The sequence below is a fragment of the Micromesistius poutassou genome, assembly GCF_964030765.1.
Source record: "Micromesistius poutassou genome assembly, chromosome: 16".
Taxonomy (NCBI): domain Eukaryota; kingdom Metazoa; phylum Chordata; class Actinopteri; order Gadiformes; family Gadidae; genus Micromesistius; species Micromesistius poutassou.
In genome coordinates this window covers 4,203,766-4,223,620 of record NC_140286.1, presented here as the reverse complement: position 1 = coordinate 4,223,620, position 19,855 = coordinate 4,203,766, and the positions used below count along the sequence as shown (strand labels likewise).

The 19,855-nt window shown below is 42.9% G+C and overlaps 1 protein-coding gene across 1 annotated transcript; it reads right to left on the bottom strand.

The window, feature by feature from the left end:
- Positions 1 to 5,264: 5,264 nt before the first annotated feature.
- Positions 5,265 to 19,649, bottom strand: LOC311361260 (trypsin-1-like; the record flags this gene model as incomplete). Its single annotated transcript, XM_084481442.1, is given in 8 exon segments — positions 5,265 to 5,714; positions 5,972 to 6,111; positions 8,144 to 8,162; positions 8,164 to 8,314; positions 8,671 to 8,793; positions 8,943 to 9,102; positions 17,668 to 17,688; positions 19,598 to 19,649. Coding segments are annotated over 8 exon segments (1,116 nt in total).
- Between the last annotated feature and the right edge of the window lie 206 nt (positions 19,650 to 19,855).

The following is a 19,855-nucleotide window of genomic DNA, read 5'->3' as shown; positions in this document are numbered from 1 at the left end:
TTTCACATTTTCTGCAACATGCACGCAGCATGAGTTTGAAATAGACAGCCATGAAGTCGAAAAAACGGTGTGCATTATAACAAAAACATAAATAAAACATAAGATCTCCCCACCCCCTCACCTTGTTATTAAATGTGCTTAATAAATAGATTTTAGGGCATTTGGTACGGTCCATCACCGTTGCTTCTTTCCCCATTAAAAGCTACAGTCAGTCTTTAATTACGTAGATTTACATTTGAGCATTTCCTATTATAGGCTACTGTGTAAAAGGCTGTTTAGAATTAACGTTTGTATCAAGAAAAGAAAGACCTGCCCCCTGGGGTCACACTTTTTGGTGTGTCTCAGAATTCGGTGTAACACCTGTTGCACCAACATGGCTTAGGCCGCGTCGTAAGCTAAGTTGGTCTTAACTCAACATTCTAAGTCCGATCTGATAGTTACGCCAGTTGCACCATCTAGGCTTCAGCCGTTCTCTCGTTAAGACCGGGCGTAAATGTTAAGCCTAGTCAGTGGCAGGCGTAAATGTCAGTGGCAGGCGTAAAGACAATAGTCTGTTAAGTCTCTATAGTAACAATCAAAGAAAATATTAGCTAAAAACGTTAGTAGGCTATAGTAGGGTGACCAGACGTCCCGGTTTTACTGGGACAGTCCTGATTTTGAGTCCCGAGTCCCAACAAAAGCCTGTTGGGATGCTAAAATGTCCCGGTTTCCACCAACCACTACACGATTACATAGCCAACGTGGTCTTATTATAGCCTGATCATTAACTAAAAACCACATAGAAAGATTAAAGCATCCAGCATCTGATTTCCACAATGTGTGAGGGCAGTGGTGCAAAAAGTGGGTATGCACTATATGCGGCGCATAGGGGCGCCACTGCAGGGGGGGGCCACCACTGCAGGGGGGGCTCCAAAGCGATCAAAATAAATAAATAACTAAAATTAGAAAAGGGTGCAGGTGTGTGGTGGAAAAAGACGGCAAAATTGTCTCAGATGCAAAGTCGGTCTGGCGAGATTGTCAGTATGGAGTTCCTTATGTGCCTATTGGTTTGGTATGATCTGCTGTCAGAAATCACCTATGTCAGCAAGGCAAGAGATGGATGCTTCCCCTGAGTTCAGAGAGAGACGTTTCAGAAAGCAAAAGAGATTTCATGATGATAATTCCGGCACTGGTCATTATGAACAGGAACCCGAGATGCATTTTAGGTGCATGGTTTTCAATGTCATTGTTGACACAGTAATCTAGGAGTTGTCTGACAGATTTTGCAATCTTCAGCTTGTGTCCGAAAAGTTCATCTTTAAAATGGAACACATGACAAAAGCTGAGTTGGAGGAATCAGTGACAAGATATGCCCTGGCTACCAATGATGTTTCAAGGGATATCATTCAGGAAATTTACCCAGCGAGCCGTCTACTTAGGAGTCATGAAAAGGCCCTGGAAAATGAAATGTCCTCCTACAGGAGAACCTTGATTAGTTTTTTCCAAATATAACAGTATCCCTGAGTGTTTTCCTGACAATGCCTATGATGTTGAGTTGCCTCTGCGGAGAGATCGTTCAGCAAGCTAAAGCTGATAGAGACATACCTTCCAACATGAGTAATGATCGCTTAACCCAATTCAGTTAAATTTCAATTGAAAACAGTGTGGCACAAACGGTTTCATTTGATGCAATACTAGATAAATGGGCAAGTGCAAAGGCACGCCGTGTTACAATTCAGTAGCAACTAAAGAGCGCTCTAGAATCTTTGGTGGCAACAATTTTTTTACATAAGCAACATTATTATTAACAGAGAGGGTTCTGAGGATCTTTATTTGTATGCTTACTTTTGCTTTTTTAGGCATTATGTTGCATTTGTTATAATGATAATGTTAATGTTTGTCAATTTGTAACTGTTTATTATTTGTTAACATTGTTAATAATATATATAAATAAAGGCATTGATACACAGGCCAATTTTGATGACACCTTCGATCATTTTAACCATAGACATATATACATAGACGCCGCATCGACTGTAGAGCGACGTGCCGACAGGGCGGCCATCTTGGAACAGGACCAACAGAGGCAGCGGCACATGAACATCTACGAGGGAAACAGGTACTCCTCAATCTCAAAATAGAATTATTCTCTGAATTTTTGACCGATTTTCAAACGGTTTGGTTCGTTAAAAACGTCATACAAGTAGCTATGATACAGCGTGGTTGGATATTTTTAAAATGCTGGTTTTTCTACCCAAAATACGAATTTTAACCTACTTAATGTTATCAGCAGACGAGCTGCTGTCAAAAGATGCCGGACTATTGTGCCGCCTATGGATGCTGTAATGAGCGGAACATACAAACCAGATCTCGTGGGATCACTTTTCACAGGTAAGATGTAGGCTAAGTAAGGTATAACATAGTGTGAGTACTGCAGGTTGTTATACAGTGAAATAAACCCTGACAGGACGGAACCTTTCAGCTTCGAATGCAGGTTCTATCAGAGAAGGACTTTGGTTAACCAGTTCTTTTGCAGCCCTTGTGTGTGACCACAGCTACCTGCCCACGCGCTTTGGTGGGCTTGTAGACAATGCTCTAGTCTACATTGCAGGGTTCGTTGTTCGGCAGGTTCTAAAAAGGCTCTCTTGCCATGTGTGCCGTGCCAGCCTGGTGGCAGATGCCGTACCCTCTTCACATGATGAGAGCTACCACCTACTTGTGCTCAAAAATAATGGCGGGCTCATGATTCCCTCAGAGGGCACAGTCAAAGTAGTGAGAGCAGCAGAGCGGGTGATTCGCCAGGTGGTCCACTCAGAGCAAGCTCCCAAGGTGTCAGTGGTCATGCATGTGGTCCGTGAGGAGATTGGTACGGATGATGTATTTTTGCTCGGGGAACACACTGAAGACACACAATTTGGCATTGACAACCACCATTCTGACCTACTGAAACTAGTGGTGTCTGTGTTCCTCAAAATTAGGCTGCACCACATTGCAAAACTTACATCACTCGAATACCAGAGTGGCAGCACAAGAAAGAAACTGTGCAAAACAGTTCTCTTTCAGGGGTTTTAGCTCCAATTCATGACAGGTTGTAAATACTCATATAAATAGTTTGTTTGGAGGGGTGTGTTACTGTAATGTTCTTGTTCTTTCCTTGAATATTTTCAAGTTTTACTACTTAACCCTCTGATAATTCAAACTGCCTGTTTAGTTTGAATATTTGGAATCAATCAAATCACTTTATTCATAGAGATGATAAAACTGATCAGAGGGTGGTGGGAGTTTAGGAAAGCCACGAGGAACAAAGTTTTCCTCTGTGTCCTGCAGTATGCAACAAAGTCTGCATCCTCAGGGGAGCCACTCAAAAAAATGGAACAGAACGTGATGAGTCCTGTAAGCTCCTGCAAGCTGTTCTGACGGTCTGCTTTTCACAAAGGGTAGACAGCAGATCCTATGTCTTCAATAATAATAATAATATAATGATTGGCATAACAATAATAAAAAATAACAGTAATAATTTAATATAAAATAATGATGATAATAATAATAATAATAATAATAACAACAATAATAATAATAATAAGAAGAAGACGAAGACAAAGGATAAGATACTCAAATGTAATAGCCTTCAAGCAATAAAGACCTGAACACACCTGAACGTTTTTTGGGTTATTTTTGTTCTATTTATGTCTGTCTGTCTGTCTGTCTATCTGGTCTGATGTTTGACAAACACACCCCGTGAAAATAGCTTGACAAATGAGCGATTTATGATCATTTTTATTGTGTAGACGCATCATTTCTCCATAGACGTAATGCACTGTAGGAGCGAATGGTCCTGTTCCAAGATGGCCGCCCTGTAGGCACATCGCTCTAGTGGGCGGCAGCAGTCAATGCGGCGTCTATGTATATATGTCTATGATTTTAACCTTCATACATGACAAGGGCACTAAAAAAGTATCACAAAGTTGCCGTGGGCCGTAACCATGGGGATAAGATAACACACCCCCCTCTTGTAGAACTCTCAGCCCAAAACAAATCTTTGTACATCTCATAGTGTTTGAATTCCCGCTGAAACAGTGGGTTCACAATTACAGTTATTTCAACTGTAATGGTATTATTATGGAGTGTTTCCACCGGTGGGTGCGGTTCGGCCCAGCACACCTTGGCCAAGTAGTGAAGGTGCGGTTTGGCCCAGCTCAGTTACAGCTCCCGTTTCCACCGCCGACAGTACCCTTATGGTAGGGCGGCGTTTAAGCCGGATGGCGATAGCCGCGGCAGCTACGTGAGCATCGTGACCTCATAGCAGCCCGACACAGTGTAGCCTGCTAATAAATCCAAGGAAAAAGAAGAATGCGACACAATGAACAAAGAGCTTTTGCGCAACATTTTCTTCAATAAACCAAGCTTAGTCATTGTCCAGAAATACCTTCCGGGTACTGTGTATGTTTGTTATCATCCCCCTGTTGCACGGACTAATTGTCGACTAGTTGTCGACTAATCGGACGGTCTAATTACGGACGGTTTGTGTAGCTCAAACTTATTGGCATCCTTTCGGGCGTCTCAGCAACCCAACGGAGGAGTACTGCGAGATGAGTACGGCTCATCCCGGCTCAGCCCGGACTCGCCCACTTTTGGTGGTGGAAACGCAAACCTTGCCGCATCTTTGCATACGAACCGACCCGCACCCGCCGGTAAAAACATGCCATTAAGTACTTGTATCGGTCCTTGTTATCGGCAAGTACCCAAATGTAAGTACTTATACTCCACAAATAAGTGTATGCACTGACCCTTATAATTTATTGATTACATTTGCACTTCCAAAACCATTTGTCATGATCATCTTGTTTAACATCTATTTATAAATGAAGCTTTGAAATATAATTTTCTGTGTGTTAAGATGAAGACGTGTAAAGACATTTAAACACATGAAAAAACTGTCAAATGATACACCCCCAGTGTAATTACATTCTCAACTTTTAGTCTCTCCTAACCATTGCTAGCTAAACAAAAGACCCAGTTTCAACCCAAACAAAATAAGAAGCACATATCAAAAAGAGACATTTTATAACTCTGCACCTTCACATGCAGAGAAAAAGCGATCTTTTCCACGTAATTTGATCAACACAATCTATATATCACGTGTAAGCTGAGACTCCATCGACAGCATCAGTCCATAAAAAAACAGAAAACGCTGTGCAATCGTTTCTTTACATGATCACATACTTCCCTCCCTGAGATACATACAACATGAAAATAAAGTCGAACCCTTCCAAGCCATGCTGCCGCTAGACCAGCATGGAGAAGAGGTAGAGGGAGGAGAGGAGAAGGAGGTGGGACACAGCCATGGGGAATCGTGCGTCCGAGGTGCAGGGGGTGGAGGTGGTGGCAGTGGCACTGGTGCCGGTGGTGGCACTGGTGCCGGTGGTGGCACTGGTGCCGGTGGTGGCACTGGTGCCGGTGGTTGCAGTGGTGGCGGTGGTGGCAGTGGTGCCGGGGCTGGACGTTGGGTTGCCGCAGTTGAAAGTGGAGTCGCTGTCGGTTCCCGCGGAGCGGAAATCGACAAAGCCTGGCTGGTCGGTGGTGATCAAACTGAGGATCCATGCCTGATATTTGGACACTCTGGCATATACTGTAGGGAAATTGGGTATGTCACATCCTCTTATACCAAAGCTCACCACTCCTGACTGGACCCACTGTGGACCCTGTTTTCTCACCAGAGGACCACCAGAGTCACCCTTTAGGGGAAGAGGATAAAGCCACGATGGGTTAGCAAAAGATCTCAGATTGCATGAAGTTAGAGTCATTAACTAATCCTTTATGTTTGGTGCTTTGTGTGTCTTATGTTTAAATGGAGGGGTACGTTTTGTCTTGCACTTCTGCTTTGTTGCACTATTTTCGCATGCTAAACTGCATTTTGTTGTACAGACCCAAAAGAGTTTAATGTAATCTACTTTAGTGAGCTCCTCTCAAACATGACTTTTTAAATGTTTACCTGACACGCGCTCTTCCCTCCAGCCGACAATCCAGCACAGATCATGTTGTTGGTGATTCTGCCCACCCCATAGTTACAGTTACACTCCCTGTTGCCCACTATGGGCACGTCCAATTCCTGGAGGATGTCCGCGAGTGAACCTATGAATGGAAGAATGAAACAAGACTTTGAAAAGGCAGCTGATGGGGCCCCTGTTGTGTGAACCGGTCGTATCAACTGACCTCAGTGGGTTGGACAGTACCCAATGCGAGTGCAGAGACCCACTACAAACTGTGGAACACATTTTAACTAGTTAAATGATAAATGGTAAATGGACTGCATTCATATAGAGCTTTTCTAACGAGTGGCCACTCAAGGCGCTTTACAATATTGCCTAACATTCACCCATTCATGCACACATTCACATACCGACTGCAGTGTCAACCATGCATGGTGACAGCCAGCTCGTCGGGAGCAGTTAGGGTGCGGTACCTTGCTCAGGGACACCTCGACACGCTAGGAGTAGCTGGGGATGAAACTAGCAACCTACTAGTTGTGACATATTTCAGCCGTAATATCCTCACATAGCCACAGGGAGCAGCACCGAGCACATACAATAGTTAAGAGGTAATATCCTCACATAGTCACAAGGGGGCAGCACCGAGCACATATTATAGTTAAGAGGTAATATCCTCACATAGCCACAGGAAGCAGGCTGAGCACATGCAATAAAGCTGCAACACTTAGTACATAGCCAAAAGGGGGCAACAACGGATGACACATAGATGAAGTGGGCAGGTTTAAACGTTGTAGAAGATGCCCGCAAATTTAGGAATCCTACTATGGCCACGCCAAGACCCGCCCTACTCTGTCTGTGATTGGCCGGGTTGCATGCAACTGAACTGGATGCTTTAGAACTCTGCGGTACCCTCACTCTGAGTTATTTTTAATAACTGTAGCCTATTAGGCTATCCTTTTGACCACGTATATCTGGCCATGGAAGCTGCCGTATTATTTGTTGATTGCCTTGCTGTTTTTTAAATAACTGTAGGCTATTAGGCTATCCTTTTTTTGATCACAGTCTTGAGTGATTTTGCATACAATACGACAGCCTAGTTTCTCACTCTTAGAAAAGTGGAAATCGGACAGAGATTAAGACATTTTCCACTTACCATATTGAGCCATACACTTTGGCTATAGCACCGACTAAGCTATGTCCATGATTTCTAGAGCCACCCTCAACACAGGAGAGTGAGTGACCTGCCCTCCCTCATAATACATTTCAACTTTCTACTTCAACACACACAATAGTAGTTTTCCTTAGCCGTTTTCACTGACCGCTTAAGCATAACTCTACAAACACCTAATAATTAATAATACAATAATAATTAATAATACATATATAGGCCTACTTTAACACAGTAGCTCACATCAAACCAGATAATACAGATAATTGTACATCTACAAAATGAGGAGCACATCTCCATCTCCAAATGAGGAGGACGTCTCCATCAAATCGATCCTTTACCTTGGTCTATGTAGGGTCGTTCACTACTGAGTATATCCACTTTCACAAATTTACTTCAGACTGACAATTTGACAGTAGTAAGTGACCTAAGAGTTATCGCTGACTTAAAAGTTATCGCTGACTTAAAAGTTATCGCTGACGACATCATTAAAAGAATCTATTACAGCGATCGTTTCATTTACAAGTTTTCCTTGTTTCTGGGAAGAAAACACATTAGGGCCAATCAGAAATAGAGGCGGGCGTGTCTTTTCGTGGTCTTGGCGTGGCCATAGTAGGATTCATAAATTTGCCACCCGCACCTGTCTATTTAAGCACCATCTTAGCTTTGAGACAGGGGAAATCGCGACAAGCCAGAGGAGGAAAATCGCCACAACAGACAGCCTAGGCAGGGTTAGGGTTAGGGCTAACCCTAACCCTAGCCCTAGCCCTAGCCCTAGCCGTATCGTTAGATATTCAGCTTACAGAATCTCTTGGGCGGCGTATCGTAGATATAAAGCTTAGAGAAGCTCTGTGCGTGTTATACACAATTCCTCTGCTTTTGTTTCATAGACAATAGACCAAAACCTTTAGCAAATAAAGTGAGTTAAAAGCGATCTTGTCTCGACAGCCTTTTCTGATTTAAAAAGAACATAACATAGTTGAAGGTCTAAGGACATAGCCTACACCAGAAGAAGAAGACCCACCTCCACCTCCAGACAAGGTGGCCAGTGACCCAGTTGATGATGCCGCTGTTGAACGTGCTTCCGTCCGCGGCCAGGCAGACGGGCATGATGTAGTTTGTGAACGTGACAGTCGAGGACAGCTGGAGCAGGCAGATGTCGTTGTCGTACTTGGTACTAGGGCTGCTCGATTATGGAAAAAATCATAATCACGATTATTTTGGTCAATATTGAAATTACGATTATTGAAATGATTATTTTTGAGTTTGAAAACATGATGTATTAATTCAGCATGTCTCCAAAAAAACTCTTTGTAACTGAGAACTTTGAAATTTCGCCTTAAAATACACAAAATGGTCAAATAGAAAATGTTCAAATCTAAAATAATGTACAGATATGTATCCAGCTGTTCTCTGCACTTTCTATAAAACATTTAATGAATTAAAAAAACGACTTGATTATATTAGTTTTGTGATCGTTTGACGCTAAAATCGAAATTGTGATAAAAATTTGATTTTGATGCCCAGCCCTACTTGGCACCACTGTTGAAATCGGGGTGGCAGAGGATCCTGGAGATGGTCCGGGACACCTCGTTGGGGTTGCTGCCCCCCTGGTTCTGACGGCCCAGGAAGACCGTGACACCTTTCGGGTAATTTCTAATCATAAAAAGAAACAACATAAAAACGACAAGAAGCGTCGTCACCGTTAGTCTTGTTCGTCGAAGATTAATGTTCATCGAGTTGTTGATGAACCAGAGTTGATGAACATGTTTTGGCTATTGCCGGATGTAGAAGATTGACCTTACGTGGGGAAGCAGTGGGCAGCGGTCAGCACCCACATATTGTTGATCAAAGACCCCCCACAGAAGTGGCTACGCCGATGCAAACTGGCCTGCCAGGGCCAGTTACCCGGAGCAGCATCCTCTCCTCCAATGATCTTGGAGTTTAAAGGAGCCCCACCACACACTGAAAAAGGTTCAAACAGTTCAGAGAAGGAACTGTTGTTGCCCCCTTTTGGCCTATGAACTTCTGCTGCAGCAGTGCCTCTGAGTAAGACAAAGCCCACATTCTCTGCTGCACTTCAGTTTTAATGCGGACAGCATACTGATGGGCAAAAATAACCTAAATGGACATTACATTATGAATATAGTCAACCCTGGGCCCAAATCTAATAAACACAACATACCACACATTCAAGAGGGTGAAGACGACCCTCGAGCCCTCTCCCCATCAGGCTACGGAGGACACCCCGTGTCATTGGGCAGAGGGATGTATGCAATGTAAGGCCGGGGTGGATGCCACCCCCTAGGAGGGGTGTGTATGGCATACTCATGTCTGGAGCATGAGTAGCGTTTCTCCCACGTGGTTCCCCATACACCCGGCCAAGCGAAATCTTAGGCTGCCTCAGCTAGATGGCGAGGCCACACATCACACAGAAAGACAAAACAACTCGGAGGCTCAGGGACAAGAGAACCCTCGATAACACACACAAAGTCTAGCACACACACCTGGCCATGAAAGATACTATAAGTTTCTCATGCACCAAATCACGGGAGCTCTTCTGAAGCAGAACTTCCACGGAGGCGAAGCTCTAGGCGACCTCAGCGCTGTTAGGGGACGTAGAATATTCGATCTCTCACGCTTTATGAATCTGTATTACCTTTGCTACTTTACTCAATAAATCCGAGGCCCTCGTGCTGATAGACTTTATTACCTCTCCGTCTCATTTTATCTGGTCAAGTAACTAGGCAGACTGTTTTTCCCAACAATACTCAGAATATATTTAATTTGTATAGCTCTTTTTCAAATACTCAAGAGTACAAGAGTAAAACAAAGTCAAAAGTAAATATCAATGACAATACAAATTCAATATATATGTTGAAGCCAAATTATATGATTTATTGGATATTTTGCGTTTCATTATCAATTTTGAATAGTTTGTCGATGATTTATTGTTTCAATGATTTATGAATGAATAACGGCTGGTTGGAGGAAAGGACGGTGCGTAATGCAAACTCCGCCCAGCAATTAAGCTGGCGGGTTCTACTTTAACTCAGCTGTGCCCAGCGGGGTAGGGTTCCCAGGTATGCAGTCGCACTATTTTTAGACCGCAGCAATATCTACCAAACTATCGCACCAGCCTATTCCGTTCCGGTAAGAAATTCAATAAACAACAACCTTCTTCAAATCAAAAGCAAGTTGTGGTAATTTGGGCGCGTCTATCAGCGTATATACTGGCAACCCAGAAAAGAAAAGTATTGCACTTTTATACGTCTAAAAATATAAACTGCTTGTTGCATGGACGGCTCAAAGCGCAGTTTCACAAAAGACCGGATCGCATTTTTTGTGGAAGCGATCCGACGCTTGTAAAGTAATGCACAGAAGCGATGTTACGCGTAGCGTCAATACATATTTCCTGAATGAATCAAAGCGCCGCCGCGTCATTACGTCACTGTGTAACGTCAGCCAAGTAGTATCAATGGACTCGTTGAAAATAACATGCCTGTCTCCTAAAAAATACATCTAAAAGTACTTATGGAATTAAAAGCAAATCATGGGATATTGACAATGTAAATGAGGTGAAATAATTAAAAGCAAAGGATTCCACTGTGATGATTTTTCAACTGCTGTGTGTTTATTGAATAAAGAGGATCATGGAGGATTTGCAAAGCTTGGAAAGTGACATTGACGATGCACTGGTTGAAAAACTCAATCAATTAAAAACATCCAGAAAAAGTAAACTGGCCTTAATAACAAGAAGAAAAAATGAATTGATAAAACTGATGGAAAATGTTTTCAATGTTGAACTTGTTAAATCCAAAGTGGAAAATGAGTTTGAAAAGCTGTGTGTGGAGTTGCAGGAATTAAATGAATCTGTAAAAGACTTAATGTCGGTTGTGGATGCAGAAAAGGAGCAAAAGGAATGGTACAAACCCAAAATGACTGTATTTTCTGAATTTATTGAGGAAGCTACAAAATGGATAAAAGGGGTAACAAATAAGCAGAGTGAAATTGATGCTGATGAATGCAATGATGATGTAATACCTCAAGACAGTGTTTCCAAGTGTTCGCTCACAAAAATCAACAAGATCCGGCCGCTCCTCTAAATCTTCTGTCTTATCTGCAAGGCTCAAATTGGAAAGCAAAAGAGTGGAATTGATGGTAAGAGCTGCCGGACTGGAAAGAAGGCAGGAACTTGAAAAGGAAGAAGCACTTCTCAAAGCCAGGAAAGAGAATTTGGATTTGGAAACTGAAATTGCAGCTAATGCTGCTAAGTTGAACATCATCAATGAGTATGAAGACTCATACATGGCTCAGCCTCAGGCAATGGACATGATGAATGAATATTTGGATGGAGGATTGGCTGAGAACACTTTTGATGAAGATGCAAGTGATGTATATGCACAAGCTGCCTTACTGGTCAACACAGATTCTGATGCCCCCCCTCTCGAAGTAGAACTTCAAAAAGAACTGGAAAAAAATGCAAATTTACAAGTGCATGTGGAACAGAGAGTGAGTACTGTACGTAGAAAAACAACAAAGTTCAAGTCTCATGAAGAAATTGTTAATGCTGACAAAAGACCTATGCAAGACATAACTCCTCCCATACCACAGCCACAGAAAGACATGAGAGCTGGTGCTTATTTGAAGGCTGAACATATCATCCAACATATACCATGTGACCCAATCAATCCTCAAGCCAAGCAGATCTTTTCTAACCAAGGACATATGGACCTCAGCAATCTGGCGAACATCATGCAAAAACAAAACATGATTACGGAAGCTCTAGTGAAACAACAGAGCCTGTCTTTGTTACCATCACTCAGCATACCTGTGTTCAAAGGAGATCCATTGGATTATCAGTTTTTCATAAGAGCATTTGAGCATGGAATTGAAGACAGAACTGAGAACAGCAAAGACAGACTCTACTTTCTAGAGCAGTTTACAACTGGCCAACCAAGAGAGCTTGTGCACAGTTGTCAATATATGCAATCGGACAAAGGATACGCAGAGGCCAAGAGGTTGTTGAAAAAACACTTTGGAGATGATTACAGGATAGCTACAGCCTATATCGATAAAGCGCTCAGCTGGCCATCTATTAAAGTGGAAGACCCTGAAGCTTTAAATGGATTTTCTGTGTTTCTCAGTGGGTGTTTAAATGCTATGGATACAATGGAGTACATGGAGGAAATGGCTCATACCACCAATATAAAGGCCATCTTAGCGAAGCTTCCCTACAGGATAAAAGAAAAGTGGAGGGTAAAGGCCTGTGACTTGCAAGAACGGGATGGTAGGAGAGCAAAATTTGCAGATTTGGTGCAGTTCATTGATAAACAGTCCAGAATTTTGTCGCATCCCGTGTTCGGAAACTTAAAGGACACCTCCATAACAGCCAGAAGAAGTTCAATTCAAGCAATGCCCCGCTCCATGTTGGATAGAGAAAGAAGAAGCAAGAGTGGTTTTGCTACAAGTGTTTCACCAGTAGCAAATGAAACACGCAATGAGAGTGTGGTCCCTAGTTCATCCTCCAAAGAGCCTTACAAGTATTGCTTATTTTGTAATGGTGCTCATAGTCTTGATTCATGCTACCTTATTAACAAGAAATCACACCAAGACAAGTTGGAATTCCTCAAAAGAAAAGGAGTATGCTTTGGGTGTCTGGAAACAGGGCATATCAGCAAAGGATGTCAAAAAAGACTTACCTGTAAAGTGTGTTCACTCAAGCACCCCACCACTTTGCACATCACCAACAGAGAAGCAAACGCCTACAAAGAGAAGACAATCACGAGTGCTCTTGTGGAAATAGAAAACGGATGGAATGATATTGGGGCCGGCGCATCTGAATTCATCATGCCTGTTGTCCCTGTGAAAACAAAAAAGGTAATAAAGTGATTGAAACCTACGCGTTCCTAGATCCAGGAAGTACTGACACCTTTTGTACGGAAGCACTCCTCCAACAGCTTCAAATGACTGGAAGGACAACTGACATACTGCTTCGTACAATGAACAAACAACAAGTTGTCAAGACATCGGTTGCCTGCGGTCTGGAAATAAGCGGCCTGGAAAGCGGAAAGTTCTTTGAACTCCCAGATGCTTACACACGAAAAGAAATCCCTGTGAAAAAGGAAAGCATTCCTTCAGAAATGGACGTGGAACAATGGTCGTACTTAAGAGAGGTAAAGCTCCCTCAGATTGATGCTGATATCGGCCTGCTGATTGGCAGCAACGTACCGAAGGCCCTGGAACCACTTATGGTTATCAGCAGTCAAGACAATGGACCTTATGCTATTAAAACCGCCTTGGGGTGGACTGTAAATGGACCTCTAAGGAAAACAAGTGTCTCAAAAGTTGGACAACCCATTGTTATGGCCCACAGGATCTCTGTTGTAAGGATGGAAGAATTTATGCAACAGCAAATAAAATACGACTTTCCAGAACGTCAGTATGAGGAGCGCCTCGAAATGTCACAAGAGGATCACATGTTCATGGAACGCGTCTCTAACTCTGTCAAATTGGTAGATGGGCATTACAGGATTGGACTGCCATTGAGGAATGGAGACACTGAATTCCAAAACAATCGCTCAGTTGCCGTACAAAGAGCCTTAAATTTGAAGAGAAAGTTCTCAAAGAATCACAAATTCCATGAGGAATACAAGACGTTTATGGCCAACATGTTCAACAAAGGGTTTGCTGTTCCAGTGTCACCTGAGGAAACGGCTAAGGCAAGCCAGATCAAGAGAGTTTGGTATATACCACACCATGGGGTGTACCACCCTAAAAAAACTCAAATTGAGGGTAGTCTTTGATTGTGGTGCTACTTACGGAGGTGCCAGTCTCAATGCCTAGCTTCTCCAAGGTCCAGACTTAACCAGTAGTCTCATTGGCGTTCTCACAAGATTTAGACAGAAACCTGTCGCCTTTATGGCTGATATTGAAGCAATGTTTCATCAAATCAAAGTGCCGGCGGAAGACGCTGATCTCCTTCGGTTTCTATGGTGGCCTGACGGAAATGTGGAAAAGGAACTGGAAGAGTACAAGATGGTTGTGCACATATTTGGAGCAACATCCTCACCAAGTTGCGCTAACTTTGCTCTTCAGCAGTGTGCCAGAGACAATGTTGGCAAGTTCAAGACAGAAACCATCACAACAGTGCTCAGAAACTTCTACGTGGATGATTGCCTCAAATCAGTAGAGGATGAAGAAGAAGCTCTTACACTTGCTAAGGACCTCAAAAAGTTATGTGCTACAGGAGGATTTAAGCTCAACAAGTGGGTCAGCAACAGCAGAGCTTTAATACTCTCAATAGCAGAGGAGGATCGAGCTAAAGAGATCAAGGATCTGGATTTTGAAGACGTTTTGCCTGTTGAAAGAGCACTAGGTGTACAATGGTGCCTTGAGACAGACTCATTCGGATTCAAGATCCAGCTCCCAGAAAAACCGCTCACTCGGCGTGGGATTCTATCATTAGTGAGTTCCGTTTATGATCCGCTGGGTATGGTGGCCCCGGTCATCCTCCCTGCTAGACAGATCTTGCAGGAGCTCTGCAGGTTGAAACTTGGATGGGACGAGAAGATTCCTGAAAATCTGGAACAAACATGGTGGAATTGGTTGAGAGACTTAAGCCTTCTATCAAACTACAAGGTTAGAAGATGCTTGAAACCTGATGGTTTTGCACACCCAGTCTCATCGCAGCTTCATCACTTTGCTGATGCTAGCGAAAATGGATATGGCACTGTCTCTTACCTACGAATGTTGAACCAGTACCATCAAGTTCACTGTGCCTTCCTCATGGGAAAAGCTAGAGTTGTTCCCCTGAAACCTGTGACCATCCCCAGATTGGAGCTCACAGCAGCCGCTGTAGCTGTACGGATGGATCGCATGATGCGAGAGGAGATTGAACTCCCTCTTGAACCATCAGTCTTTTGGACTGACAGCACATCGGTGCTTAAATACATAAAGAATGACACTTCCAGATTCCATACCTTTGTGGCCAACCGAGTGGCCACCATCAGAGCTGCGTCACAATTGGAGCAATGGAGGTATACAAACAGCAGTCTGAATCCTGCCGATTGTGCTTCCAGAGGTGTCTCAGTCCATACCTTCCTGAAAACTGAAACTTGGATATCCGGCCCAGTATTCCTCCGTCAAGATGAGTCTGACTGGCCCAAGGCTCCTGTTTTGACTCTTGCGGTCGGAGATCCTGAGGTAAAGGTGCTTGCAGTAAATGTTACTGCCATTGAAGGAAATGACTCCATCAAAGGGATTATCTTGCGGTATTCCAAGTGGCACCATCTCAAAAGGGCTGTGGCCTGGATACTCTGCATTAAGGCAGCACTAAGAATGGCAGTCGCAAAGAAAAAAGGACTGCTTGGAAATAAAAAGGACAAACCTAACACACAATCTCTCTGTGGAAAACCTCCAGGAAGCTGAAGTGGCTATCCTTCAGTTTTGTCAGCAAACATGTTTTACAGATGAGATGACCGCTTTAAGCAAAGGAAACGTGGTGAAAAGAAGTAGCCATCTTCGCAAGCTTGCACCAATTCTTCAAGATCAGTTGATAAGAGTTGGTGGCAGGTTGAACAGGTCTGCCATCAGAAGCCAAGCACCCAGTTATCCTGCCAAAGGACCATCACATAACACAACTCATCATTAGACACATTCATGAAGACCTTGGACACAGTGGCAGAAGTCATACACTCTCACGTTTGAGGCAGAAGTATTGGATACCTGGAGCTATCTCAGCCATTCGAAAAGTTCTCACTAAATGTGTTTCCTGCAGGAAGACTAGCACCATTAAAAGTGAACAATTCATGGCTGACTTACCAAAGGAAAGAGTTACTCCAGGTGATCCCCCATTTACTAATGTGGGTGTGGATTTCTTTGGACCATTTGAGGTAAAACGTGGGAGGACTACTGTTAAGCGATATGGAGTGGTCTTCACATGTCTGAATATCAGAGCCATTCACATAGAGGTTGCACAAACTCTAAACACTGACTCATGCATCAATGCAATCAGAAGGTTCATCGCAAGGAGAGGCCCAATCCAAGTCATGAGATCCGATAATGGGACCAACCTGGTCAGATCAGAACTTGAACTTCGCGAAGCTGTTCAAAGTCTGAACAACACTCGGATACAAAACACTTTACTCAGTAAAGGCATCTGCTGGTTGTTTAACCCACCTTCTGGATCACACCACGGAGGCATCTGGGAGAGACAAATTAGAACCATCAGACGGATTCTCAGTGCACTCATGCACCAACAAACCCTGGATGAAGAAGGACTCAACACCTTGCTCTGTGAAGTGGAAGCAATCGTAAATGATAGACCTATCACCAAAGCATCAAATGACCTATTGGATCTGGAACCCCTTACACCAAACCACCTGTTACTGCTTAAAACAAAGCCCTTCTTACCTCCAGGAACGTTTAGTCCGGATGACTGCTACAACAGAAGGAGATGGCGTCAAGTTCAATACATGGCAGACTTATTCTGGAAAAGGTGGACCAAAGAATACCTACCAGAATTACAAGAACGACAAAAGTGGACGAGAAAGACAAGAAACTTTGTCAAAGGAGACATCGTGCTCATTATTGACGATACAGCTCCAAGAAACTCGTGGATAATGGGACAAGTCGTGGATACCCTACCAGATTCCAGAGGACTTGTAAGGCAAGTGCAAGTTCGGACCAAGACCAGCATCCTCCGCAGGCCCATTACCAAACTTGCCCTGCTCCTTGAGGCTCCAGTTGGAGTCTGACCCCCCCCCGCGCACACACATTTTTGACATTGACTATTTTTCCATGGACAATCTCTTGACTTTTTTCTTTTCACTGACGTAAATGTCGAAGAATCTATGGATTACTATATGTATAATGTACTCTTGTTTTTGGAAAATTGTATAACAGGAAAGAAGTTTGGCTCCCTTTGTTTAATTAAGTAATTGTTCTGTATACATTACAATTAGGGGCCGGAATGTTGAAGCCAAATTATATGATTTATTGGATATTTTGCGTTTCATTATCAATTTTGAATAGTTTGTCGATGATTTATTGTTTCAATGATTTATGAATGAATAACGGCTGGTTGGAGGAAAGGACGGTGCGTAATGCAAACTCCGCCCAGCAATTAAGCTGGCGGGTTCTACTTTAACTCAGCTGTGCCCAGCGGGGTAGGGTTCCCAGGTATGCAGTCGCACTATTTTTAGACCGCAGCAATATCTACCAAACTATCGCACCAGCCTATTCCGTTCCGGTAAGAAATTCAATAAACAACAACCTTCTTCAAATCAAAAGCAAGTTGTGGTAATTTGGGCGCGTCTATCAGCGTATATACTGGCAACCCAGAAAAGAAAAGTATTGCACTTTTATAATATATATATACAAAGATAGCTTGTTATACATCTGAAGCCCAAATAGCAGACTATATGGACATCGATAAGGAAATAGGGCAGCCTCTAGGGAAATATAAATAAATGGTCAATTAAAATAATAAATAATTGAAATGTAACATTTTCATTTACAATCTCTTACCATTTAGTTGTGAGGATGCCTCTGTAAAAAAGAAAAGAGAAAATGTTTAACAAGAGAATCATTCATAATAACTCAGTCTGTCCGCAAGTTTGAGTAGCATCTAGCAATAGCCCTGAAGAAGCTCTTGGTGCGTCATGGCTCTGGCATGACGGGAATTTTCCCTGGTGTGAAGGAAATTTCCATAGCGTGACGGAAGTAGGAACAACGGTAAAATAAAAAAAATGAATAAATCCTCAATAAAGCATAAAACCCAATCAACAATTTGACTGCAGTGCGCCACTTGACTTCAGTGAGTAAATTTAAGACCTCTTATCTCACACGCACACTCTCTAAGAAGTTAAGTTTGCTGAGCTGAATCTAACCCAGCACCACCCCAGCCTCCACCCGATTTGGTTCTGCTCTGTTTGGCATGCATCCTACACCCCATGGGGGATCGTATAGTGCTCCCTGTGGTCAGATGTTGGTATGCTGTTGGCATTCTGTATCTGACATCTGAATGTCATGCTTTCAGTCCTACAGCAAAGAGAGCACTTAAAGAGCCATACCGCCAAATTAAAGTGTATTTCAATGTCATGCCATACAATAAATGGTTAAATCAATTCATCAATTTTTTTCAGACTCAACAAGGTCCATGGTAGGTAGGGTTGGACTTGTTTCCCGAACAACAACTGCGTGCTACAGCTCCATTAATCCATAATCTGACATACAGGTTTTACCGGCACACTTGTTTCCACTGTTGTCATGTGGGCTGTAGCCATGACCAAAACCAAAACCAAAAGGTAAAAAAATTAGACATTAAGCAATGTTTTAATTGGTGCTGTCAAATGATTAAAATATTTAATCACAATTAATCGCATTAATGTCATAATTAACTTGCAATTAATCACACATTTTTATCTATTCTTAATGTCCCTTGATTTCTTTTTGTCCCATTTTTTTTTCCAATTTTAATGCTCTTATCAACATGGAAAAGTGGTCGGCTTGCTCTGTGGAAATGTTTTTTTTATTGAAAACAACATCTACTTTACAGCCATATACTGTAGCACAGTGGCGGCTGCTGGTCTTTCAAAGAAGGGAAGCTCATTTTCGGCCTACATCATATAAATTGTCAATTTATGGCTCTCTGTTCCTTTTCAAGGAAATGCTTTGTCTTTTCCAGTGACTTGACCAGTGTCCTCTCAATGGCAAGCAGAGCTAGGCTGCTTAAACGGCCTTGGTCTATTGTGTTAGGTGTAGGACTTGAGCCGCTTTAAACAGAACGAGCTCCTTTCTACACCTGCAGATGTAGCTCCAATTGTTGCCACTAATGAGAACAGTTTGTAAAGCTGAGGCATTGCACTGTCGAACTTCATGTCTTTAAGGAACACCAAGAAATCACACAGCTTTCCCCTGTCACCCTGCAAATCCTGATCTGAATACAGGACTTGAAGTTCAGACCTCAGGCTCCCTGAATCAAAGTGATGGCCAACTACCAAAACAATATTAAACTTGAACAAGGAAATGTGGGAATTATGTTAAACTGAAGCAAGGAATTGTGGGAATAAGTGTATGAAATGTATGATGAAAATTGTCTAGCAATTTTGCCAAGCAAATATCAAGAAATAGGTTGCAGTTCGTCTTTCGACTCGCTTGCAAAATCCGCGATGGGGCTGAGGAATAGACCTCTGAAGAGTTAAGTCCCGCCTCCGAGGATTCCGGTTTTTGAATGATCGTACATAGCAAACTTTGTAGGTGGTGAAGAAGTAAAAGCTGCGTCACATTTTGAACTACACACATTTTCCATCTATTTTCTACTGGCTTTTTGGATTGTCAGGGTTAGACAATCTACAAATCTGGGAGACTATTTCAAAGTATACACACACACACACAATCCTATCCGTGGCCCTGTGTATGACCCAGGTAGCCCAGGAAGAAGGAGAGGGATACTTACCCTGCACCAGTAGTAGTAGCACCGCCACCCATAGTGCCTTGAGCCCAGCCATCCTAACAGTTTCAAGTCCTCAAATCAGTCAATCAAGCCTTTTAAAACCTCCATCGCCTCCCCTTTGCTTGTCACTACTACTGCCACAGCACAACACAGGTGAAAGACACACCCATCAGACAGGTGCAGCTGCTCCGAACCGTGTAACTAAATCAAAACATCACCTATGTTCAGGGCTGTGTTAGATGGTTGGCCCATCGCCGGCAA